This window comes from Apteryx rowi, unplaced genomic scaffold (genome assembly GCF_003343035.1).
Source record: "Apteryx rowi isolate R43461 unplaced genomic scaffold, aptRow1 scaffold_49, whole genome shotgun sequence".
NCBI classification, from domain to species: Eukaryota; Metazoa; Chordata; class Aves; order Apterygiformes; family Apterygidae; genus Apteryx; species Apteryx rowi.
Window position 1 is genome coordinate 344,250 of NW_020450749.1, and position 27,014 is coordinate 371,263.

A 27,014-nucleotide genomic window follows, 5' to 3' on the forward strand; every position below is an offset into this window, starting at 1 on the left:
ATATTATTACCCTGCAAAACACTGAGGATTTGCAAGCCATTAGTTCTGAAAAATCCAGGTTAATTCAGATTATTAGAAACTGCATCAGCAGATTTATCTGGTTGCTGGGATTTGAAGAACAGCTGTAAACTATACCATCCTCTCCATCTACAGAAAGACTATGGAAATCTGCATTTGGAAAACTGTTTGTGTTCACCATACAACAAAATGGAGATTACAAGAGATTTCTAGGAAGCTGTTGACCTACTTTGCTGTACCCCAGAGCAATTTTAAAGAGATCTAATCACTGTGCGAAAATGCCTCTTGTATATTTTGAAGATATATTTCTGCTTTAACACATTTAATCATTAAAGATATACTTTCCAGTAACTGTGCCATGAAAAAGTATGACGTTAAACATTAATGAGAAAGAGTTTGCTTACTTCTGTAAAACTTCTTCTTGGCCACAGACTTTCAGGATATAGCTGCCAATGTCCACTTCATTCAAGTCATCATGCACCCAGCAAAGTGCCTGCATTATTATAAGCTCAACAGGGGAACTCACTGTTTAAAGAAATTACGTTTAGAAGTTAAACATCAGTGTATAGCAATTGATATTAACTGTTTTTCACTCACAAATTGTAACTGTTCTTTAATGAGATTTATCTTTATACTCTTAGAGAAGGCTCTTATGCTTCTATAATTTCCTAGGTTTCATCATTTGAAAACTTCACTTTTTGCAGCAAAGAAAGGTATCTTACAAACCTGTCTGTAGTTTCAGAAATCACTAAATCCTCTTTAAATTAGGATGCATTATAGCCACTCAACCAAAAGTTCAAAAAAGCTGTTAATTTGCAATTTGTTTTCACTTTTTTTTTTTTTTTACACTAGGATAGCATCTTTTTATAGCATTAAGTCTTATTCAGCAAGGAATTCAAACAGTTAAGTGAGCCTGGAGCTGTCTTCAGTTTAAAAATTGTATCTGAAAAGTTGAAGATGGAACTTTCTTACTTATTCTGGTTTTGAGCAGATGAATTTTTCAACTGTAACAAAGGCAAAACCTACAGAAAAAGTTTGGGTTTTTTTTTTCCTCCTAGTTATGTCTAGGGCAGTTTCTACATTGTACAGATCAGATCTTAGTAATCATCAACATGCACTTTCAAAAGGCAGCTCATAACTACCAATACTTTCATATGAGGTTCCAAACACTTTTTTGGAAGTCTTCTCTCCCTTCCATCCAGCAACCACAAAGCAAAAGAAATAATCCCAGTCAAACCAAAAAAAACATTCTCCCATGGCACCAGCTGACACTGAGGAAGAATGCCCAGATATGCTTTTATACATGCACAAAACTTTAAGTAGACAGTACTTCACCCCTTTCTCTGCTCCTCCTTATCTAGTTCCTGATCTTCTGTCTTAAACAGTTTGCCGACAATGTCACTAAAAGCCCAATAATTCTATAAGAACACTACATAAAAGCATTTTATTTTTTCAGCAGTACCTTCCGAAGTTTTTATTCCCCCCCTCATTGACCTTCCTAATTTTCATGAAGCTTCTTTTTCTTTAAAAAAATGTTACCACTGTAGTGGATACACAGCGGAAAGACAACACACTCAACAAGACAATGTAAGTGCTTCATCTCCAACGGATGACTAATCATTACAAGCACAGAGGTATTTGATAGCATATGAAAAATGAGTATGAAGGAATTCAAGAACAATGAAAGATAAGAAACATGAATCCAGGACTGCTTAATACATTAAGCTGAACGACAAGCAGTTTTCAGAAAACAAGCCAAGTAGAGTGCTTTTGAAAAAGTCTATACAAACCATTAAAATATCCAGCAACAAAACCCCCCTCTGTAACCCTACATCCCCAGGGAAAAAAAGTTCATACAAAACAGGCTACAGCTTAAAATAATAATTTGCAGAAAAAAAAAATACAGCTGAAACCAACAAAAAACTACAAAAGTTTAGAGCTGTATCAATTCTACTCACTGCTGTGAATAGAACATAAACATTAAAAAAAAAATCTAAAAGTGGAACTTCTGAACTGTAGTACTACCTTTAGAATAGAATATGTTGGTCGAGAGGAAAAAAGATGCAGTAACAGTTTGTGTGTGCTATAGTCATAGGCTACATTGGCTAAGGCCAGCCAGTCCTGCAACACCTAGTGGGAGGATGCAAAGATTAATTTTTTTTTTCTCCTCTCATTAAGAGGCATTAATTTCTTGCCAACACATGAGAACAGCTCTGACTGATTTATTAGATTTTGCATGGAAGTACAAGTCTATGAAAAACTAATAGATATACCCAAATAAGCTCTAAAGCTAGTCTGTTTCCCTCCTGGGTCTTTTCTACATAGCAATTAGCACTGAAGAGCTGTAGTTCCCTCTAAGTAGAAATATAAGCCATGTTAAAGTAGTTCTAGCGTTAGGAGGCCAAACTATGTAACACAATTGGACCAAGAACAGAAGGAATTAGAAGAGAGAGGTACTTTGAATCCACCTACTGCTAGTATGAGCTAAAGATCCCTATCTTTCACTAGCTACAGAACAGTAGTAGTTTAACTGTAACTGCTTTCCGCACCAGGAAAGGAAGTGAGCAGAAGGCACAAAAAAGAAGATTTGCAGGACAAGAATGCATAACACATTCCAAGGCTACTTGGAATTCACAGAACTTCTAAAAATAGAGGGTTGAAGCTATCAAATTTCAGTTACACTATTAAAACCTTTTGTAGGGAAGGATTAAGCCTGTAATTTTAGGAAAAGTCTAATCTTAAGGATAAGCAGCAGAAAACCTCCTTAGACTACAATAAAGAACTATCTCATTTCTTAACAGAAGAGCATCAGTCACAGCAGAATAACTATACGGTTTGGCAAACTAAGAGAACGAAGACCTCTATGCATTAAGAACTTGTTTTCTGATATAGCAGCTAGTTTAAGCCGATAACAAAGCAGCTTCACATCTTTGGAGAACATTCAATTCTAAAAGGTCTACATTGTTAGAGATAGAGAACCAGACAGTAAGAAACACTTTAGCAAGGATACACTACTAGGGTGACATGGTCTGGAAAAGGGAACCAGCTCCAAAGTATTAACAGATTATAGCAGGGTAAAGGCTAAGGAGTAAGGCGGTTTTGAGGTACTTTACTACCATAGCAGTTATTTCATCACAAAGAACTGCCGAAAGCTAACAGCATCCGGAGCTACAGGCTGTGCAATCTTGACTGCTGAGAGAATACGAATTTGTGTACAAGAACACTGCAAACTAATACTCATGCTTACCCATAAACTGACCCGCTTATTTGTGGCATGGTGAGCCAATATTATTTTAGCGTTTGTGTTCACAAGCACATATTCAAGTGATGTTATAGCTAAAATAGCTTCAATTTTTATTCTCACTTCCTGACAGCTATTTGTCTGAATATTCCGACAGCCTGAAACAGCTTTATTTCAACACTCAGACAGGTGTTTGATAAATAAATAACAGTTAAGAATCCTAAAGGAAAAAAATTACCCTAAAACGGGACTAAGTCTTGAAAAGTGCTTTAACATTCCAAACTGTGGTTAGAACAGTGTTTCTGGTGTGCTTGGTTTCTCTTTTTAAACCTGTTTTACTTTACTTTTACAACCTCTAAACATTTCCTCATGGAGGCACTGACCCAGAATTAGGTTCTTCAGTTACGTTTTTCAGGTTCCTTGCAAGCAGCCCACACACCCATGACCCAGGGGTTAAAAAAACTGAAAGCCATTGGTCTAGACTGAGTATACAGTCTCAGCTCACCATTTTGCTAAATCTTAAAAGCAAGCTCCAACTCAAAAAGTAGAAACATACCATCACATGTAAAAGTTACTGGCTGCTGGAATCCTTTGATTTCTATAGAAACCTTGATACTGGCACTCTCTCCACTTATATTTCTTTGCAGCATGATTGGACTCAACACAAAACCTGGATTTGTTTGTTGATCACCATAAGGAAACTTGGTCCTCAATCTGTAAGTAAAAAAAGTTTATGAAATATTGCAATGGATAAAGGTATGATTAAAGGAAAAGAACATGGTAATAACCACAAGTCAGAACAGTAGAGAATGCCTTTTGCTCTTTGCCTAAACTGTATGCACAACATTTAATTTTTCTACTCTCAACAGAACATTGACAACAATAATTATATGAATAGCTGTTAGAGGGGAAAAAAGCTACCTTATAATTAAGCAGAAAACCATAGGATTTTCATATAGGTTAAAATATTCAATAGGCCAAAGCTTACAGGACATACTCGGCTTCTACAGGAGCTAAGCTCTAAAGCAGTTTCTAAAAAAAAGCCATTCCAGGGCATCTGCCTAAAACTGAGTTAAAACAAATGTGTTATTTATTTCATGTATAAAAGACCACAGAACTCTTTATATGTTTGAACTTTTGGAAGTCCAATCTGAACTTGAAACAACTAACTTCTGAATAGTACCATAAATTGTGAAAGTTAAGAAAGAAGGATAAATTAAGGGGAAGGCTTTTCCTCAGGACACAAGCATCAAAGCACATTCACCTACTAATGAATAGACAATACTTTTTGATAGCTGCTTTTTACATACTGCTGTTTAACATAGATAAAATAATTCTAAATTTCTGTCAACATTAGAGCAATATCATAGGAGATTAAGAACAGAACTCATCTATAATGATCGATCATTTATTTCCATTATCTTGATTCCTGACCATAGCAGGAATAAAAAAAAGTAATAAAGAGACTCTCTCTAGCACCTGAAAATATGAAAGGATCAAAAGAATGAAGAGGAGGCACAGTCATACAAAGAACTTACTACTGAATACCTTAACAATTTTGTTTTATTCTTGGAAAACAAGACAAGAACAGGAAAAACTGGGATAAGCTGTGGCAAAGGGAAAAGGATACATACTGAAGCCTGCCTATTCAGGCAAAAAAGCTTAGGACAGGCCCTGTCACCTTACTGAACACTTCTTATCGAATTTACTCTTCCCAACACAGGAACAACAAGTTATTTAGACATTTCATTACTTCTGAAAGCTCATTTGCATTCAGTAATTTCTTACTTCAGAATCGCTTGAGAAAAAGCTGACAGTTCTTGATTCTGCCCTTCAATTTCTTGGAGAAGCGTGTTTTCTGTCAGCAGGCCAGTGGTCCCATTGTCTTTCTGCAACTCAAAGATAAAACAGTATTTGAATAGTTACAAACATACTTCTAGAACCTGTGAAACCATGAGTAGTAGAGAGACTTTCAGAAGCCTGATGTTTATCATTAAAGTATTACTTTTATAAACGACGTATGTATCATTGCCAACTTGAAAAGGAAAGAATCACTGAAGCGAAGACTGCTTTCTAGAAGGCGATTAAGTTGCAAGCATAACAGTTTCAACTCTCAGAGCGCTATTACATTGGGCATTTGACTAGATTTTACTGAATGGAGGAAGACAACAGACAAGTGTTTTTTTCCTCAACTTCTGCCAAGAAAACTTCAATATGGAGTCACAGAGAGAACTACTACACATCAGTTCGGCCTATGACTACCTTTTGCTACAAAGCAGGGAAAGAAATTGTACACTGGAAGGAAGCAGCATTTAGAACATTAAGCTCAGAATTAGTCCTGTAGTATCAAATCTGTGCTATTTTAATCCCTTAAGCCACACACACTCCTCCCCAACTACTCCCCCAAATGTACGCTGCACTCTTCAGTGTATCCAATCTAACAACAGATACTGAAAGAGAATTACAGTTTAAAACAACAAAACCCATAACAAACAGGTTAAAAAAAAGGGGGGGGGGGAGAAAACCCACAAACAACAAAGCAGTAACAGTTTTCACCCCAGATCAGCTTCTGATCCAATTCACAATACAGCCATACAAATGCTAGTGTAAGCAAAAAGCAGAGAGCAGCTGGCACAACCAGCTGCATTGAGGTAGAACTAAACCTTCAGGAGCTCAACAGCCACAAGCAGCCTGAAGCACTCATGAAACTACAGCCAAATACTCTCTGGAATAAGTTGATCTTGAAGGGTCTGGTCATATCCAGCTTGGGGTCATTTTGCATTTAGACGATCAAGCCTTCAATGCACTAGTGTGGTAAGCTTCTGATCAGCTACATTTTACATCCACAGCTTTTACAAGGGTCACAGAAACCTTTAGCCCACCCAGAAGTCTAGAAGAGAGCAGACTGAACTATAGTTTTTCTGAAAATCATTGCAATTATTTATTCATCGTAAAAGTAGTGAATAATTACTTAACTAGTATACAGGTTATTTATTATTAGCTGACTAAATGAGCTGAGCATCTCATTTCATTAGAGCATATCGGAGAAGATGGTCAAATTAGACAATGGCACAGAAAAGAGGTCAAATCTGGAATACATGCAAAGCTAAGAACTGTCATGCCTTTTTTCTGTTAATACATTTTTTCACCTTAAATTAACATGTTTCAGCAGTATAGCATGAACTTGGAAGGAATCATATACCCAACCCATTTTTGTCATCTGAATTGCTTTAAACCTAGTTATTTCAGCCAAGCTGTTAGTTTTATGAACACTGATCCGTTCAAAAGGATAAATTCCATATAACTGGGGATTAGCTATACACCAGGAAGCAATGAGTGAAAGAAGCTGTAAAGCCAAAAAACCTGGAAGGAGATTCAGGAGTAGGTCCAATACCCTAAGTTTAAAGGGTTCCTTCCATTCTGACATATCAGACAAGTTGTTTCGCATAAAAATACTTCTGGCCAAGTGTGTGAGGCCTGCTGACATGCCTGGGCTATTATTTCTAGTACACTCATTCCTTAAGCAAGTACACAAACCAAAGAACAATCACATACAAGGAAACAGGAAGTTAGCTTAACTCACCAAGTGAAAGGCAACCCCCCTCGATAAAGACTCAGCTGAGCGCATGGCAGTGCTCAACACAGAAAACAGACTAACTCCAAATCAAGAAGCTAGCTACCCAAGTGTTAAGTTTTCTCTGTTAAGAGTAAGAACTCTTCTGTAAGAAGCTAAGCAATACTACAAATAACTACCAAAGCACTTTACAGCTCTAACCAGAGAGCAGGAAAGCTACACAACGGGATTGCTTAAAGCAAAGTCACACGGACGATGCAACGCTGCCACTTCTGTGCCACAATGTGACATTGTCAAATTATTTACGACAAAAGTTATGTGTTAGCCTGCTGACATTTCAGAAAAGTTTAAGGAAATAAAAGGCAGTTGTCCACAGGGAAGTTTAGCCAGGGCCAACAATCAGTTCTACTGTAATGAGTAAGAAGTTCTTTTGGTAGGATTAAAAAACAAAACAAAAAAGCTTATCTGGCTACCTGCATTTGACCTCAGGATCACATTTGGATAAGGAGAGAAATTAATGCTATTACAGATATGTATTGCTGGAAATTATGTCCTAATGGGAAATTAAGGACATTTCATATCTACTTGCTTATTTAGTTGAATTTGAACACTCCTGTTTGATCACTTTTTGGAAGATAACTTCAGGAAGACAAGCTTTGATAAACTAAGAAAACTAAAGTCACTGGACTGAGATGGTTACAGTCTTGAGCAACAAGTAGGATTTGAATTTCTTTAACTTCCAGATGGGCAAATCTAAGAGGTGCAAAAGCTATCAGTCAAACAGGAATAACTTGTAAGGCAGGACTTAAACTTCAGGCCAAACTAGATAAAGAGCTGTCTGAGAAAAAGGCCTTATATCGGCAGATCCTGCAAAAATAGAAGTGAAAAAAAAAGAAGTCTAGTTAAATTAGATCCCACGAGTATATAAAGCCAAAAGACTCTTCAGCTCTGTGAAGAGAAAAGGGAGAGAAAACAGCATCTAAAATAGGACAAAAATTATCATTTTGCCTCTGCTTTCAGAAAGGAACAATAAACACAAAAGTAGTTTAAAGGGAATAATGAATACATATATCCCTCATCAAATATAAGGCAAAACTCACAGCCTTCTATTGATTCAAGGGATTAAATATTGTATGACAGAATCAAAATATATGACTGGAAATTTGTAAGTGTAGTTCTTGGTTTATAAAGAGGCAGGGAGATAACGAGGTGACTCAGGGGAAAAAGCAATCCAGGCTAGTTAGGACAGACTACTTCAGAATACATCTTGTGGGACATACATACCTGGAGATAAATGGGGTAAAATACGAAAGAATTGCCAAAGGTAGAAGGTAAATAACACCTTTGTAAATACGTGATGGAAAACTACTTAAACTAGAAAACAAAGTAGTAGCACAGGATGGGCAATAGATAAAGCAAAAGCAACAGGTCGTGTTGAAAGGGCATACTGATCTGAAAGACTCTAGATCAATGTACGCGTTCTTTAATGACTCAGCACACGAAGCAGAAACAACTTGAAGACACTTTGCAATTTTATATCATCATCCAACTTATGACTCCAGTTTTAGTCTGTATGATTAAGCAGAAGCTAGTTAGCTACAGACTAGAGGAACACAGGTTGAAAGAAAGTCTAGGGCATGCAATCAAGGATCCACTGAAAGAATCTTTGCTATAAACTAAGAGCTTGTTTGAAACAATTGGTGGCTGAAAAAGATCCAATTAAATCAACTGACTACAGGATCAATACATGCTAACATGATGCCAACATGAATAAAATAATTGCAATAGAAACGTATCAAGCAGAATGTTCCTACCATATGAGGGTTTATTATTGCCACTGCATAAAGCACATGGTACACTGCTCTCAATACAGATCTAAAATTCTCGTAAGTCACCTTCAAAAAGCATTCTACATGCAGAGTGTGTCTACTGAGGTGACAGCAAAGAGGAGCTCTCATAAGAGGAGACAGAGCTTGCAAAAAAAGGCTGACAAAGTCAGCATCTCTCCAGTGCGAACAGCAGGATGGAACAGCAGGTATTTAAGATAAAGTACCATTCCGGCAAGAAGAACATTTGCTAAGAACTGGTTATGAATATATTGCTGCTGAAAATCAGATGACTAATTCTGAAGACAGTCAGAGTCTGGAACTGGACAAGAAAAAGCCTGGTCTCTGGAACAGGAGAAAAAACTGTTAAGGCAGAGCTTGAGTATTTTATGAACTGGACAACGTGTGATCTACAAATAGCATGGGATTGGACCTAATGAACAGGAAGGACCCTTCCAAATACTGGATTCTTGAAAGAACCCTGGAATTCATAAGCGAACACATTTCATTCAGCAACAATCAGTCAAGCGTTACTTTCTGTGGACAACATCCCAGAAGCGTAATCTAGCTATTCCAGCTGATGGTTACCTTACAATAAACCAAACAACAGAGGAAGGCCAACATAATCATCACTGGCTAAATGACAAAGTGAAGCAGCAAACTGCCAAAGACCCCAAGTTTACCTGCATCTCTAACAAAAACAGGAGATAACTGAGCTTACATATCTTAGCTAACTGTGAGAAGAAAAACAAACAAAAAAAACCACCACACCCTTGAAGGTATACACAAGACTTTCATCATGTAGGTTTAAAAATTGGATCCCTTAAAAATAGAGGTAAAGGTTTACAGTTTTAGGGTTTTTTTGTCCTCCTTCTCCACTAGCCTTCTACTAGACTTCTGCCAGAATACTGACAACTAGCCCAGAACAACGGGAAATACTCCAAATTAACAGCCAGAAATTTCACCTCAATGGAAATTTAAACAGCCTGTTAAACTAAAGCCTAGTAAATATTCCTTTTTCCAGAAAAAAACTGGCCCCGGGGTGAGGCAAAGGATTAAGGAGCAATTTGGAAAACATCCTTGACTGTTAATAGTTGCTTTTTTAGCTTGTACCCAACCTGTTAAAAACACCTAGCAAAACAATACATAAGAACATTCAAAACTGCTGCAATCCCAAGTCTCTAAGGCAAATAAATCTTTCACTCTCTTCCCCCCACCATGGCTACAGCTTCTGCAAATGTGATTTTTCCCGCTGTGACTTCTCCTTCAGTCTGTATAGTCTCTCTACATAAAAACACACACAATCCAAAAGTATTCATTCACTTTCTAGTGAAGTGGCAAACTTAAATTTTAGAAAGTTACTTCTTGTTTTGTGATAGATTTATCACAAAAAGATTACTTTTTAAAAAAAAATAGGAAAAATTTAAGAATTTACAATCATTTACTGGACTCTTACTGGAAAAGTGTGTCATAAAAATTTTGAGACAAAAACGCCAAAAGAACCTTTAGTTATGAAAGTGATCCTGATCTCAGAGCAGAGACCACCCTTTTGCCCTTTCCCCTGCCTGAGGCAGGTAACGGCCATACAAAGATGATGGTCTTCCCTCTTCCAGGACAGAAGCACAGGGTTTCTGAACCAATAGCATCCATTAATACCACCTTCTAGGACAGTATACTCAAAAGTTTCAGTTACAACCTCTCCAGCATTTGCACAGAAGGAAAGATTTATACCTACACAAAGTACAGTGGTCCTGTGAAAGTCTGCAAGTGATAGCAGGAGAGAAGATGACAGTCTTGTCTATACTTTTTTAATTCTGCCTTTTTTTTTTTTTAAGCAGACAAGTTCAAATATGTTGTGAAAAACTCACTTTCCAAAATCTGAGGTAAAGGCTGCTTCAGATGTAACTCTTCTTCGATGTCTATCTCACCATCTTTTTATTTGGTAGCATCAAAAGACTTGCTCATGAATTTAAATATTTATCTATGTGATTTAAATACTTCCTTGCCCTAAAGACTTCTTTCCATTTCTTTTTTGTAGGGTGTTGAATAACAGCAATTTCCTCTATAAATTTAGAAAGATTACATAGGCACATTGTGTTCTTTGGTATTTACTTCAGCAGTAGTGTTCAGTTTTCTGAATATCATTAAAACTGCCATATTATCTGGATACTGCCCAAGCCAAGTAATATTCAGCAAACAAATCCAGATCTTAAACGGTTTTTAAATACTGTGACTAATCTTTACTGTCATACTGTTATTTAAAACACTGATTTACATACCTCTGTTGTTTGGCCCTGTAACTTTGCAAGCTGAGTTGTTCGAATGTTCAAGGACTGGCTCCTTGTAACTGTTGCTCCAGAAGATTTCCCATTAACTTTTCTTTCCAGATGACAAGTTACTAACAACTTTTCTTCTAACAGCACAGCGTCCCATGGATCTTCCGCAGTCATGCTAGAAGTCATCTCACCATCATCCTCTGCCTTATACAAAGTCTCCACACTATCCATTTTTGGTTTACTTAGGGGATCCAAATCCAGCCAGTCAAATTTACTAATGTCTCTGCAGCTTTCTGAGGCTGGTAGATTAGAAACTGCAGACTTAATAGCGGTCATCTCTAAGCCAGTGCTTGACTTCCCATTTTTCAGAAATTCTGAGGTGCTTGCAATTTTGTCGAATACTTTTGCCATTTCTGGTGTAATTACTGGAGGATATATGGGTAGGCTTCCTTGTGGATGGAAAGGTGTAGTAGCTGCCAATGGATATGAAATGAATTGCGACTGTCTCGGAAGACCAAGATAAATAGGTTCTCTAGAGTGATAGGAGGACATACTTGGATGGAATCCATTCTGAAATACACTAGTCTGTTTTGTATAAGAAGCTGAGGGATAAATAGGAGGTAAAGTGCAAGTCATAGGTGCTGGTATCCCAGGTGTCCACTGTCCTCTCCGACCAGTAGGCCCAAGATAAAATTGTGAAGAAACAGATGGGCTCAAAATGGGAGTTACTGGTAATGTAGGTACTCTACTAGATTCAAAACTATCATCCAGCAGCAGTTTCTCTAGTTCAGCATGAGTAAGTTTCTCTATGTCAATGGTACTTAGTTTATCTTCCATTCTCTTGGCATCAGACTCTGGAAACACCATGAGATCATGGTCCTGTTTGTTATGAGCCTGCGCTTTTTTTCTGGTGCTGTTTAAAGAATGAAGAGTTTGTTTATTACCAGCTACACCTCTTTCTTTCTGCATTTTAGCTAACGCCTCGGCTTCCATCTGCAATGCCTCCTCTTTGTCCACATCTTTCGACCTCGCAGTTGCCAAAGTAGGGGATGAACGCTGTTTAAATTCATTGCTACTGGATATCTGGGCCATACCGCAAGAGCAGCTGTCCATTTAAAGAACCGACACTTCCGTTGTACTGGTTGTCCACCCTTGCCTTCGTAATAGATTCAGCAGGTCTGAAAAGGAAACGAAGCATTAGAAACTTATAAAAAGACAAATCATATAAAGTGAACTACTAAGCCATACACCAACAAGTGACAGGGTTGCACATATGTCCTTCACAAACCTGGGACAGAAAACTTTAAAGAGACTGATTTTTTGACCAAACTTAAGAGAAACCTCACAATTAAATTAAACAGAACTTCTGCATTCTGCAAGACCCATTTATTTTTCTTACCAGTATTTATCAGTTAAGTAAAGTAAATACTTAGAGTTTAGTTTCCCTTTGCACAACTAAAGCTAAGATCTGGAAAAGCTGCATTCAGGTACCTAATTCATTTCATATTTGACTGATTCTGCACACTTATCCAGTTTTACTCCTTTAATCCTAGTCCTGAAGACTATACAAATACCTAGCATTGATAAAGCGTGCGATCTAGAAGACTTCCGATTTACTTCAATACATCACAAACTAAAAAACAAACATGTTTTTTGGAAAAAAAAAAAGATCATTGTACTTTTGCCACTTTAACTACAGAAATAACATTTATAAAATGCTATTTCTTGTACATGCAAAATACATAAATAATTTAAGTAGAGCTGCTGATAAAGGAATTCCTTTAACAGAACCTTAAAGTAAGCGTCATTCACTATTATATAAGGGAAGAAACTTTGGAAGGTCACTTTTGGTTAAGGTCACCATAAATGAAATGACATCTTACATTTCTCCAATTCCAATCTCGTGCTCAGTATTATTAGACAACTTCCTTCATTCATCATAATACCTATATCTCTTTATTAAAATAGTCTTACAACAGATTATCACGAGCACTTCTGGGCTGTATGTTATTTTTCAACACTATTTCTACTTTATTCTACAGCTGTTAAACACAGCCAGGTTAGAGTTGATTCTGGGAGATAAAGAGTTTTCCAGCAACAGCTACCACACGTATCAAATAGCAAGATAAAATTCATGAATAATGAGTTTGTGCTAGGAGGGTTAGATAAACAGCAATCCTCACTAATACACAGTTTCACTGAACAGGACTTGCTCTTAGGTGTAAATCATCAGGGGTTTAAGTCACAAAACAATTTGCAATTGAAAAAGTTCTTTGAAGCAAACAATTTAGATGACTTAGATATTAGTCCTTCTATTCATACCCATTATAAGTTACTTTTGTAAAATCATACCGGAGCTGTACTTTAAATAAACTCATTGTACTTCTGTGGACTGGCCCCATAAACAGTAAGAGTCTTTACTCAGTGGTTCATATTGTGAGCGAAAGACATCTTTGTAAGAGAGGCTCTACATACTTTAACTAAGTCTGAAAACATAAATCCAACTCAAACCCTTTTGTAAAGCAAGATTAAACCAGCACTGATGTTTCAGGCACCATGACAAGACTAAAAGGATGAGGGTTGGGGTTTTCCTTTTTTGTTTGTTTCCTTTCTGCCAGAGATCTTCCTCCCTCTTTCTCATTTTAAATGAGACCTTCATTCCTTATTAATGAAAGGGGTAAAGTCAGACAATTTTTATAACATTATTTCTTACTATGTTTTAGAGATAACCTGTAGCAAGAGCAGAACAAAAGACATTTGTATTCGCAATGCCTACAAGATGGTTGTAGGCCAAGCAGAACAGTGCTCTCGCTGCAGAAATGAGGAATGTTTTGGTGCTAAACAGTGAAAGGAATACCTCAGACAGAACAAATGCCACAAGCAGCTCAAGAATACAATGCTTTCCTAACCTTATTTAGGCTAAGTCCCATAAAACAATCATCCAATTCAGCTGGATATCATTTCTTTTATTAAGAGATACTTGTAAGCCTTTCACATCAACTCCTTCTACAGTCAGGTGCAAGTTAGGAAAAGTTCATTGTAGCTTAAAAAGAAACCCCTTGTATTTTACAAGAGAGAATTCCTAAACTCAGTGCTATGATCCAGTTCAAAAATTGCAAAAGTTATCAAAAGAATTAAATTTTGCTTAGGTGATGAATGCAGAAAGAAGTAATTTTTCTACAAAAACCTGAAACTTTAAATTTTAAATAGATTTAGAAATGTTAAGGACAATATACACAAGACATCACAAAACAACACAATGCTGAGGAAATATTTAATGTTTATGAAGCTTCTGCTTTCTTTTCTCTCTATCAGCTAGTTGCTGGTTAACAAAGACTGAAACCAGAAGTTAAAAAACCTCAAAAGCACACAACTAAATAGCCTTGGAGAACAAAATTTTAAGGAGGAGCTTTGGTGGTTATTAGAATTTATCCATCCCACCAGATAATGATTTTCAACACAGATGAAGTCTATGCTTTCCTTGCACTATATTAAGCTGCAGAGTTTGGCATTCATTAAAGCCACCACTATTGCCATTACAAAGAAGTCCTGTCCTATCCACTACCTGTTTGCACAAGTAGAGTGTTGAAATGGATCAGAACGACTTTTTTGCTGGGTTACTTTGTAAGACAGGTCAGCCCCCGGATTTGTTTTACAGTAAAGCTGCACAGACACCTGAGCCAGCCCAAGAAGTCTGCAACACTGGTGGGGAGAGATGGCGTGGCATTTGTTGTTGGTGGCACCACTGTCTAAAAACATGCCAGACTACAGCCTTCACCATGTATCCTTTGCACAGTGAGCACAAACTGTGGTCTGTAACAGGAGCGATACGTATGGAGCAGAGATACTTGCCTCACGTATCTTGACATGAACTCCAACATAAGGAGAGCCCAGCCATTAAATCCTGATAGTCACAAACTGGTCTGTGCTCTAGAGTTCTCTCAGTTTCAAGCCCTGACCACCAAACTGAACACGACTGGTAGATTTGAGAAATTAAAGCAATCAGAAACAATTTTTATATTTTCATAACTTGTCTGCATAAGCACATATATATTCTTTTATTTAGTTTTGTACCAGACAAGCTTACTCTAAAGTTAAAAAAAAAAAAACAAAAAAACAAAAAAACAAACAAACAAAGCAAGCAAGCATGTTTCCCATCTCACAGAGCTTAAATAAGAGCCAACTGTTACATCCAGACAGGGACTTGGTGAAATAGGTACAGGCTAATGGGTGAAAAACAGGAGTTAAAAGTATATTGTTATCAAGGCATGCAGAAATGCGTATGCTAACTTACAGGCTTTTATATTCCCCACTTTATTTTAGAAGACCAAAATAAAATAGTATCTTTAACCTACATATTTTTCTGTCATAAGTAAGATTTACTTCAAAGTGAATCTCCATTGCAAAACACAGTTCCTATACTCTGCTGATGGCAGGAGCAAAGGGCCAGCCTTCAGTTGCACATCAGCGACACACGATTACTTAATATTCACCTGTTAACAGAACAGTCACTCTAAATCTTCTCTTAAAGGTGTACTGAATATTTCGCAGCCAGTCTAAGCCTACTAGCCACCCATGATGTCCTAATGAGAAGCCTAATGTACTTTACACTAACTGCTCAGACTGCCTAAATATCTAAGTAGGCTTTAATCTCATTAACTGATGTCTGGTCAAAAATTGTTATGTCAAATTTTTAGATGCAAAAACACGCTATTCTTACCAATTCCTACTTGGCTTTTCTACAAAGTAGTAGCATGAAATAAGTGTAATTTTCACAGTTTTGCTGTTGCCTAAGGATTCTGAAGAGCAGTACAAATTTTTTTCTGAATTTTGTTCAGAAAAACAAAACTAGGTTTATACTTGCTGAGACTATTCTGAACTATCCGGGCAACAGCTTTGAAGAAGAATATCAAGTGCATTATGGTGCTGCTTGATAATTACAGCAGCAAGAGCAAGTGATTTCTCGGGTCGGGGGGAATCAAAGTTACATCGTCTTCAAAGTAACTATAATAGGAACCAAACTATAATGAGTTTGGCACCATGAAAAGTAGGAAAGCTTATTTTTCTGCCAAAATCAACAGCTTTGATCTTCATATTTGCCAAGCAATTTCCTACTCACAACAAGCTACTGTTTCACCAATTCATGACTTGAGATAAACATACATTTTTTTAGCACTTGGAAACATGGTGCACTGCTAGACACCTGCTGCAGTACATCCACTTGTAATGCCTAGAGGATCCCAGTCTCTCAATAATTGCTTATTTATTTTAGTTTTCCCCTGACAGTGCTGCATTTTTTTTCCAAAGCTCTGATTGCAAACTTGTAATGATATAAATCCAGTGACTTCTAAGAGCCGAAGTTGAAAGATATTATTAGTAGTAGTAGTAATCTGAAAAGTTGAACTTGATTTTTATTTTTGCAAGGCAGGCACTCTGTCATCAAACACATATGCAGTTTGATCGCCGTATATAAGTTCTTTCCTCAGAGAGGACAGTTATAAAGCCAAATCAGCCTACAAATTTCTGTCAAATTCTATAATCAGGCTGCAGATTTCAAACAGTTTAAAAGCATCTGATAAAATTGCAAGTTTTAGCAAGACTTTATCCTGCATGCCAGTTTTTAAACAGTGAATTTATACGATATAACCGTCGGAAGAAATGCTTCCTAGATATGTCTTTCAAAAGTTAACTATACTGCATCAGTCAACACGCTCACATACAGAGTTTGGCTTCATTTTGAACTTTTAAATTTGTAGCCACCTAAATTCAAAGGCAGACAGCAGAATTTAAACTTTTGCAACATTTACAAAGAGAAGGGCACACTCCATTTGCAAGAACAGCATGGAACTCCTATCAAACACTCAGAACAATGTTTCAATTCAAATCCCAGAAACGGGCAAAAAACAGATATGTGGACCACTGCTGATCATACAGCAGGAATTCATGAGATGTTTGCAACAACTGGAAGTCATCAGAATTGTAGTCCTAAAAGTAATCCTGAAAGAATTGAGATAGTTCTCATCTCAGCTACTGCGCACACCACTGTGAGCAACAGTAAAATTACTTTTTCAGCTGTCAATCCCTCTACCCTCAAAAGCACAATCTCTCCAAATACTTAAAGAACTTGTCACTTGTCAAATGCTTCTTCCCTCTCCCCCTGCTTTTTTAAAGGCATAGAAACAACTGAAGGGATTATAACAGAAATTTGAAAGTGATAAAACATCTCCAAATCACTTACTTTCCCTAAATTTAAAATAAAACAGGCATTCATACTTTCTATAATGTCTATTATGTTTATGCTGTTCTGGCAGTAATTTGCTGATATTACCTTCTTCAAGATTTCTATAAAAGCAGGTCTAAAAAACTCAACCACCTGATTTAGCTACAGTCTTGACTAAACGTCCCTTGCAATGAAATCTAGTAACTTTAGACAATATTTTCTGTATGTATTCAGTTAGATGTAATAAGGCACAAATCTGCATACCTCTTTCCCTGGCTCCAATCTAGCAGAATCTTCCTAAACATGTCTTCAGTAGCAATTTTGAATACATATATCTATAGCATCTAAAATTAATTTACTCAGTTATGTACCTGTGTATTGCTTTGTAATTTTTTTGAGTAATGCTCATTACTCCTTATTTTAAAGGTGTAAAATGCTGTTGTTTGCTTTTTTTTTTTCTTTTAAATAAGTAGCAACAGCAAAACTTTGTTAACATCAAGAACCAAGAAACAGCAAGATGTCTGTCAATCTCCTTCAGATCAAAGCCACTAAGTGGGGATGGAAATTCATTCCAAAGGAGAGTTTAGGTTACAGAGGCTTACATAAAAGCAGAAAGTATTTACACAGGTACTCCTCTAGCAAATATATAAAATCTAACCATGAAGCAATTTTTACTCAGGAGGAATTTATAGATTTTTGGTAAGAAACATCAGAAAAATCAATACAGAATATTACACGTCTACCAGGACAAAGGCTCCCAAAAATCTAAATTAGTTTCCTATCTTAACGACCAAGGGATGTCTTTATTAGTGATAAATCCTGCTACCTCAAACAGAGATAATCTCATCACCTGCTCATGTACATGTTAAAATTCTTCTCTACTTAAACAGAGCTGAACAAAAATTTTCTTTTCAAAAAAAAAAAGTTTTTAATTTAAAATTCTATTTATAATCTGTTCTAGTGCTAAACAAGCACAGAGTTCATATTATTTGGTAATTCATTCTCAAGAAATACTTTATGGCTATCACAAATCAGTGCACATCAACTCCCTAGAACTCCCATACGAAATACAGAAGCAATGATAATATGTCAGACCATTTCCTGCATTCCTTGTAAAGTAATGCCTTGACATAGAGTAGCTAGAATTTCCTCAAAACAAATGTAATTTTTCAAAATAACTCCCTATGGCTATTTTACCATTAATTAAAAACAAATTCAAAGCATTTGCCTAACATCAAATGATAACTAAGGAACTAACAAATCTTGCCCACATACCAGAGATAGTAGCAGTTTTATGGGATGACAGGGAAAAACTCAGTGAAATAAGACAGCAGTAGCATACTATGGAAAGTACTAATCATCTAGAAAGGAATTCACAGTAAGATATTTGACACACACAAGGAAAACTCCTTAGGAAGAAATAAAAAACTTCGATGCTCAAAAGCTTCCTCTGCCAGATGGATTCACAGATTGCTACAAATTGAGAAACACCTAAATAGATACTTCAACAAGTCAAGTCATGAGTAAGTCAGATGAGAGTCACTTACAGACCTACCAAAATAGTATAGGCATTTCAGAAAAACAAAACAAAACAGAGAAGCAAGTATGAGAACACAGTGACTGACAAGAGATTCTGCAGGTGTAATCACTATGGGTGAAGTGGTTGAAAACAAGAAGATCAAGAAAAAAAAGCAGAGGAAATCATCCCAGTAATGCTTTGAAAGAACAAAGGGCTTTTTAAGATCACACACACACACTGTAACTAATGTACTAGACATTTTATTTCTTGAAAAAGTGCCAAGTCAGTTTACATAGGTTCACCCCTCCTATACAACTAGTAAAATAATTATTTCCAGGTACCTTAAAACACATTAGGAAAAAAAAAAACACCAACAGATTCTTCAGTTGTGTAACAGCTTGTACATCAGTCATGACTGGTATTACATGGTTTATTGCTTTTCCCAACAGCTTGATTTTTTTTTCGCTTTTAGATTTTTAATCTCCACACAGTGCATGAACTGTTTGTTAGAGAGGCTTTGAAAGCCAGATAAACCATCTAAACAATAATCATATAATCAGATTGATCTTTTTTAAAAAGACTGTATATGTTAATAGCAACTGATTTTAAAGTAAAAAAATCCTTTAAAAAAAATCAATATTTTCTCATTTATCATTTCTATTTCAAACTGGAAGAACTCCTTTTAAGTGCTGCAGATGCATCTGTTGAGAAATGTAAATAAAAATGGTTGTTCTTAACCTTATTTACAGACACTTGAGCTTTATAAGTCCTTGAATATAAACCTGAGTGTTTCAGTCCTTCATAAGACTAAAAGCTCTTTTTTTTTTAAATACTGTTAGGCTTAAATTGAAAGCTTTCCAATAATACATACACAAATAGTCCTGGAAGGTTAGTGTTTTAGCTATAGTTCTATTTTATTATCTTTCCACTAAAACTTAGTAGCTTCTTTAATCCAGTCATCTTAGCAAAATTAGAAAATGCCTTCTTAAAGAAGAGATTAAAATAACTAACTGAAAAACTGAATCCCCTTCAGCTCATTTCTAAACAATCTTCCAAAACACAAAACAAAAAAAACCATTTATCTAAAGATACGATTTTTAATTGAGCGTGAACTCTCAATCAGCACTCCTTTTTGTTTCATTCAAGTCAGCCAGGCTAGCTTCTAAATAATACCCAGGCCGCTGTACCTAGACCAGTAACTGCATCTCTTAACTTTGATTATAAAGATCCATTTACATCCAAAAATTAGTTTCACCACATAAAGCCTCTGATTTTGAGATAGGTAAGAACAGGGTGTTTCCAGTACTAGAACAGGAAGTCTCCAGGAATGCTTTAAGATCTTTCAATATTGGCAACAATTCCATTGAAAATCTCATCTTAGCAGTTTCCATGCTTATAGAAATGCTTACAACCCCTCCATTTACATCAATTTTCATCCAAAATACTATACAGAAGACTTACTACATGTCATGCTTTGTAACTGTAGAATCTTGATTTTGGATCAATGTTCCAAGAAGGACAAAGGACGGAAGCATTAGTCACGGTGTTCCAGGCAGATTTTAACCCAGGCAGCTATATTTACCTGCACATCATCTGTTTCCCACAGCCACAAAGTACTCTTCCCCTTCTTGAACCAGTGGTCCGCACCATTAGCCATTGCAAACTAATCCACCAGCAGACGTGGATACACATGGATTTTGTGCAATATGCTTGCAAGCTTCTTCAGCATATTTGTGCTGCTATAGCCCATCCTTCCCCTCAACTTTTGAGCCCAATCACCATTTCAACCAAGTCTGCTAAAGGGACAGAAGTCTTAAAGATAATTAAATTCCATTAAGTTTCATTAAAAACAAGCAACCCAAGACAGCCAAGAAATTGTGTCACAGCTGAAGAAAACAGTGGCATAAGCTCATATTATTGCACACTACAAATTTATTGCATAAATAATCTTTATAAATGCTTGAATCACAGCAAAAATTCTTTAAATCCTATCAGCTGAAGGAAACTTGACATCAGTTTCATCACATATAGAAGTTGGTGAGTAGTTCTACACCTCAGCATCTTTCCCCTATTTTGTTCCCAGCGCCCTGACAGCATACCTGCAAGTTCTGCTCCTGCACAGTATTTTCTAGATGTGGGTACCAGAAAAAGCAATAATGAAACTGATGGCATCTCAGGCTGCTTCACTCCGATGCACTTGGCCAGGATTCTTTCCATTCCCTACAGCCCCAAACCTATTAGCAGCATTGTTTGACAAAGGCGAAGAATTTGGGTTCTGCTGCAATGTTTCTCCTTGCAGAACAATGCTTTCATACCTCCTCCTTCTGTTTATTTCAGAAGTTCACTTTTGAGAACTTTTTACTGGTTCTTTTGCTTTTCAACCACCTCTGAAGTTGTGCTTTTCTCCATGTCACCCCTATGTTTTTCATGCTTTCCATCAATGTGCCCTTGTGGCCAAGAAGGCCAATGGTATGCTGGGGTGCATCAGGAAGAGTGTTGCCAGCAGGTCGAGGGAGGTGATCCTCCCCCTCTCCTCAGCCCTGATGAGGCCACATCTGGAGTACTGCGTCCAGTTCTGGGCTCCCCCAACACAAGAGAGACATGGAGCTACTGGAACAGCAAAGGGCTACAAAGATGATTAGGGGACTGGAGCATCTCTCTTATGAGGAAAGACTGAGAGAGCTGGGCCTGTTTAGCCTGGAGAAGAGAAGGCTGAGAGGAGATCTTATCAACGTGTACAAGTATCTGAAGGGAGGGTGTCGAGAGGATGGGACCAGACTCTTCAGTGGTGCCGAGCGACAGGACGCGAGGCAACGGGCACAAACTGAAACACAGACGCTTCCACGTGAACATGAGGAGATACTTTTTCACTGTGAGGGTGACAGAGCACTGGCACAGGTTGCCCAGAGAGGTGGTGGAGTCTCCTTCTCTGGAGATATTCAAAACGCGCCTGGATGCAATCCTGTGCAACATGCTCTAGGTGACCCTGCTTGAGCAGGGGGGCTGGACGAGACGATCTCCAGAGGTCCCTTCCAACCTCAACCATTCTGTGATTCTGTGATCAACTTCTCTTTCCAAAGGGCACTTGAAAATCCACATGCAATGCAAAATATTCCACACAAAATCAAAATTAGCCATGCTACTGTTCTAGGCAAAAAAAAAAAAAAAAAAAAAAAAAAAAAGCCAGTGCCCCAAATATTTTGTTTCCCCAGCTGAATAATTTGCTTATTAGTCCATCATTTGCAAAAAAAAAAAAAAAAATTGTTCTAAAATACCACTTCATAGAATAATTAAGGCTGGAAGGGACCTCAGGAGGGTCTGTAGTCCAACCTCCTGCTCAAAGTAAGGTCAATTATGAGAATAGATGAGGGTGCTCAGGGCTTTACGCATGCAGATCTTGACAGACCCGTGAGGACAGAGACTGCACAACAGCTGTCTACCAAGACCCCCAGGGTCTCTTCAGCAGAGCTCCTCCTTTAAAAAGGCTGCTTCACTTTTACTAACCTTTATCTCATGCTTGCCATTGCAGCAGCCAAACTCCTAGCTAGCTCCGTGGTTGCAGAGATCCTTAAGGGATAATGTTTGCTCCTGGTCTATAACTAGAGCATCTTTGCTAACATTTCCTACCAGTGACAGCACTATTACAGACAAAATCCTGGTTGTTCATGCAGTACTGGCCTGCTCACAATAGTGACAACCTATAGCCTCCATCTGTACTAGCATTTCCATTAGTTCCAATACTAGTGATACTGATCTGAAGGTACAGACAAGATTTTAACAAATTAAATATCTGATTCAATCAAAAATATAACAAGTATTTATAAGAAGGAGAGTATAGAGAAAAAAAGAGGGAAGAAACATTTGTACTATCTACTTTGACTACCTGAATGGAGATGCCCAGCACCTTTGATATAGTCATTTAACACTCTACACTGTATAAAGATGACCATGATAAGTACCTAAGTTTTCTTAAGTTATATGCCCTGCAAATATCCAGTATACACTTTCAACATAATATATCAAAAACATTAGTAGCATAGGGAGAGAAAACCATGTCAACACAGCTCTGTCGCAGATTTAACTCTGTGCACTGTACCGGTTAGATCTACCAGTCTAATCAAACACAATTCTGCTGTAGTAGTCAAATTATTTCTACCACTTGCTTCAACAGACAGGTTTCCCCTCAGGCACGAAACCTACACAGTTTCATTTAGAATCAGCAGATGCTTCTCAGTCACAAAACTAGCATTTAGGAAAGCAAGAATTGTTGATTATTAACTGACAGAGGAAGTGCACTCTTTACACATACCTTTTAGCTTTACACATTAGAAAATATTAAATACTTATTTAATGTGCAGAATCAGATAGATAGATATGTTTTTAACCACTGGTGGAAAACTGAACATGATGGCTGTAGTGAGTCACACCAAAGGTTCATCCAGCCCTTATCCTTTCCCTAAGGGTGGCTTCAGAAATGCTTAGGAAAAAAGCTAAACCATGGCAAGCATATAATGATACTTCCCCACAATACCCTCTCAGTCTCCACTAATCTGCAGCTCAAGGCCTTTCCAAATTGCATGGTAACTTCTGTAATATTTTAACACCCCCAATGGATTTTTCCTCCAGGAATTTGTCCAGTTGCATACTGAATTCATGTAAACTTTTAGCATCTACCTTGTAACGTCACCTCAGCACTGTCACCACCCTGTGCTTTTTTGCAGTGACTACAACCTAAGGATAAGAGCATATCAGTTACTGATTATCTGTTTTCAGTGCCTCTGCTACAACTACTAACAAAAATGCCAACTGCAACACTGAAACCTATAAGCTACAAACTCGATATGGACCATATTACTTCTAGGTCATACGCAATAACTGACCTCTGGATACGAACTAGTGACGCAAACTTAACACAAATACCATGAAGCCCTCAAATGTTGCATATTGCAAGTTTCCTATTTTTTGTTAGTGGATCCGTGTAAGGCATTTTATGTCTATAACTTTAATGCCAAATGCCTGAAAATTGTAAATTGCATGAAATACGCAAATATGCCTTCTCTCGCTACTTATAAAAACACTCTCAAGCGACAACTATTTGGAACAAACTAGAGTAAGTGATTTCAAACTGCATTCCTTCTAAAAAAAGTATAGATCAAAGTAGTATTTCTCATATTTTTTAATGCAAGCTTTGAGGAAAAAAATTTATGCCGAAACATTGATAGAGTAAGTGAGGTTTATCATTACTGGTATGCTTAGAAAACATTTCCTCCTTCACTTACTTGCCCTGCCCAGAATCAACTTCTGCAGTCTTCTGCAAAAACTGACATCACAGCAACCTTTCTATGTATAAAGGGATTCAGTGAGTACTCTGTTAGATGACTGATGTTACTCACAGTTGCTGATAAAAATTGAACTCTAGTTCTGGTAAGTAATTATACATCATATCCTCTACTTAAAATAGAAAAATGTATTTACAGTTACACTTCCATGAAGCAAACAATTTACATTTGTACTACATTCTCATTCTTAAGTTTGCTGTACTATTCTTACCAAAAATGGAAAAAAAAAAAATCCCACTAACCATGGACACCAAAGGCAATCATTCTAAAATAAAAGCAGTAAATTTTTATTTAAATGTTAAGGCTGATCTTAAACCTCATTATATCTTATGGATTCTAGTCATGCTAATGTTATGCTTATAGCATTCCACTCATCAATGCTATTTTACTGTGATTTTTAAAGCTAACATAAATATCAAGATTGCTCAAGATTTTAAAGATATACAATAAGGAGCCCTGCTCTGAACTAATTCATTTTTCTAGATAGACCAATACTGGTCTGAGATACCAAAACCTGACACAACAAAAAACCCAAAACATCACCTCAGCATCTTTTTTTTTCTAAGCTAATTTCTCCTTTTCTAATTCACATTTCTCCTGCTAGACAGCAGAAACGAAGTTATAATAGCAATACAGGATAAGGAATACTGGCAGTTTGAAGTTTGGGTTTAAGAAGTGTTTCAGAAGTTTAGGAAGTGTACTGAGTTTAAGAAGAACACAGATTCAGATACGATTTTTTTAACTTAAGATTTGAAAGACACCATTTTCCATTTAAGGCACTCTGTTTTCTTAGTAGTTACGGAAAAAGCCAATCCAAAAGACAAAAGTAACTAAATCACCAATTTACATTTATGTACCCCGATCATCTGTACAGGCAAACCTTTACATTTGAGTTTTAATGACAACAAAATAGCCTGAAAGGAAGTGATGAGGAACCTCATCAAATTTCAGAATCAGGATTACTATTACACTGTAATTAAGTATCACAAGTTTATTTATTACATCAATTGGGAGAAAAGAGTTGTTTTTTAACCTGTCTTGAGACCTCCTATCTATTCTTATACAGAAGCATCTCTGTGTAAAAAAAAGTTTCAAATACAATGCATTTAAGAGGATGGGATTCTAAATACTTCTTATTAATTTATTCAACTAAAGGCTACCTAATCTCAAAGTATTTGTTTCTTTACTTCTCCCTGTGCTGACTTTCTCCCACTGTCTTTATCTTCTGTGCAGCTTCCTTTCATTGTCCATTTATTCTTGTTAGCTTTGCTTCAATTTAATTTTCCCCCTCCCCCTGAATTTGGTGGCTACTGTAGTCCCTTTTTCCTGCAAATGAAATATATTAAATCCATTTAACCAGCTTCTCTTCTTCCCAGACCAATAAAGAAACTTCTTTCCAGGGCCATTCTAGGCACTGAAGTGTTAGAGGAATGAAGGACACCGCTGCATTCACCACTGCATTCCAAGCTAACAAAAACAACTACCAGAATACTTTTGTTAGTCTGTTATTTTGTTTCTCCCCCTCCCCACAGCTGCTCCGTCTCTTTTGGATTCTTCATGCAATGTCCATCAGTATGATGCTCTTGAACACAGTTTATATTCTAAATACAATACCTTTTACAAATATCACAGGATGCTTCTTGAATCTTCAGTTCTATTCAGAACGAGATTTACATTAAACAAGCTAGGCTGTTATTTAAAACCTTCTCTGCATGTCTTCCCTCCCCCCAAATCAGCTTAATTTCACTACGTTCTGGGACAACATTTGCAATAAAGAATACAATGACTAGGAAAAATATCAGAATCTCTCTTTTTTTCGAAGTTCTCTCTTTTTCAGTGCCTCTTCTTCCTACTTTATTCTTTTCTCTTTCCCAACAACAGCACAGCTGTTTGTGGGAAGTCACTTATTCTAACAAAGATGCAGGTATACCTGCTCTTTTCATGGCATTGGTGGTGAATAACAAACTGGATGAAAGTGCGAACAGTAAGCCGGTTGCACGTTTCCATATATTACAACTAACATCTAAAAAGGTCTTAGAGAAAACAGCAGAGTGGGTTAAGCATCAAGTTTGACAACACCCAACTTCTCTGGACCCGCGATATTGCACACCAGCAGCAGGTTAGTCAGCCCACTCCGAACGCCAACGAGAAACTAAGTACAGGGAAAACTCGGCAGTCTCGGCGGGGACCCACAAGACCCCCTACGTAGAGCGAGCACTCGGCATCGCCCGCGCGCGAAAAAGCTTCCGACTCCTCCAGCCGAGCCTTGCCTTCACACGGGTCTCACGCTGTACGCGCGCTGGCAGCTACCCACCTCCCCAGGCTTCACTCTTCGCTGTAAAAAGCGTCTTCGAAAGGGGCCGTGCTAAAAAACACGAGTTGCTACTCGGGAGACCTCGCAGCTACCGAGTCGGGTCAGGAGCAGCGCTGCCCCAGCGCTTTCCGTACCGCACTTCGCCGAGGCAGTTGATCCACCGCCGCCTGCAGGCTCGCCGGAGCCGCACGAACCGGGCAGCGAAGAGGCGAGGGCGCCTCGGACGGGCCCCACGGTGGCCCCGGCCCCGCCGCTCGCAGGTGCCGCCCGGGCAGCGCGGCTCTGCGGCCGTTCCCAGGCCCGGCGCCGAGCCCAGGCCCCGCCGCCCGGGGGGAGCCCGCCGAGGCCGAGGGTCCCGCCGCCGCCGCGGCCCCTGAGGGGAGGCGCTGGGAGGGGGGGAGGAAGGGATGGGAGCGAGGGGACCGAGCAGAGATCCAGCCCGCCCCCTACCCGCCGATCTCAGCGCGGGGGCCCCGGCGCCTACCTTGCAACGCCGCCGCCGCCGCCCCGCGGCAACGGCCATTCCGCTCCCCTGCTGCCGCCGCCGCCGCCACCGCGCGCGCCGGGCTCCGCGCAGCCCCCTCCCGTCGCTCAACCGCTGCTCAACCGCCGCCGCCGCCGTGCGCTCACTTCCGGCCGCGACCCGCCGCGCTCGCGCGGGGGGGAAGGGGCGGGGTCCTCGAGGGG

General features: G+C 38.2%; 1 protein-coding gene across 6 annotated transcripts in view; it reads right to left on the minus strand.

Annotated features, from left to right (window-relative positions):
• Window positions 1-27,014, minus strand: part of PIK3C2A (phosphatidylinositol-4-phosphate 3-kinase catalytic subunit type 2 alpha) — a 60,209-nt gene that overhangs the window by 32,962 nt on the left and 233 nt on the right. For 4 of the 6 annotated variants that reach the window (XM_026078982.1, XM_026078985.1, XM_026078986.1 and 1 more), the window contains 4 exons: window positions 10,939-12,113; window positions 5,048-5,154; window positions 3,816-3,973; window positions 423-543 (listed from right to left, as the gene is read on the minus strand). In XM_026078982.1, coding sequence (XP_025934767.1) covers window positions 423-543; window positions 3,816-3,973; window positions 5,048-5,154; window positions 10,939-12,048 — 1,496 coding nt within the window. In that variant the 5' untranslated portion in view covers window positions 12,049-12,113. Of the gene's footprint in view, window positions 1-422; window positions 544-3,815; window positions 3,974-5,047; window positions 5,155-10,938; window positions 12,114-26,811; window positions 26,854-27,014 lie in introns of those variants that run through there. The other 2 variants (XM_026078981.1, XM_026078983.1) reach the window with 2 other exon arrangements.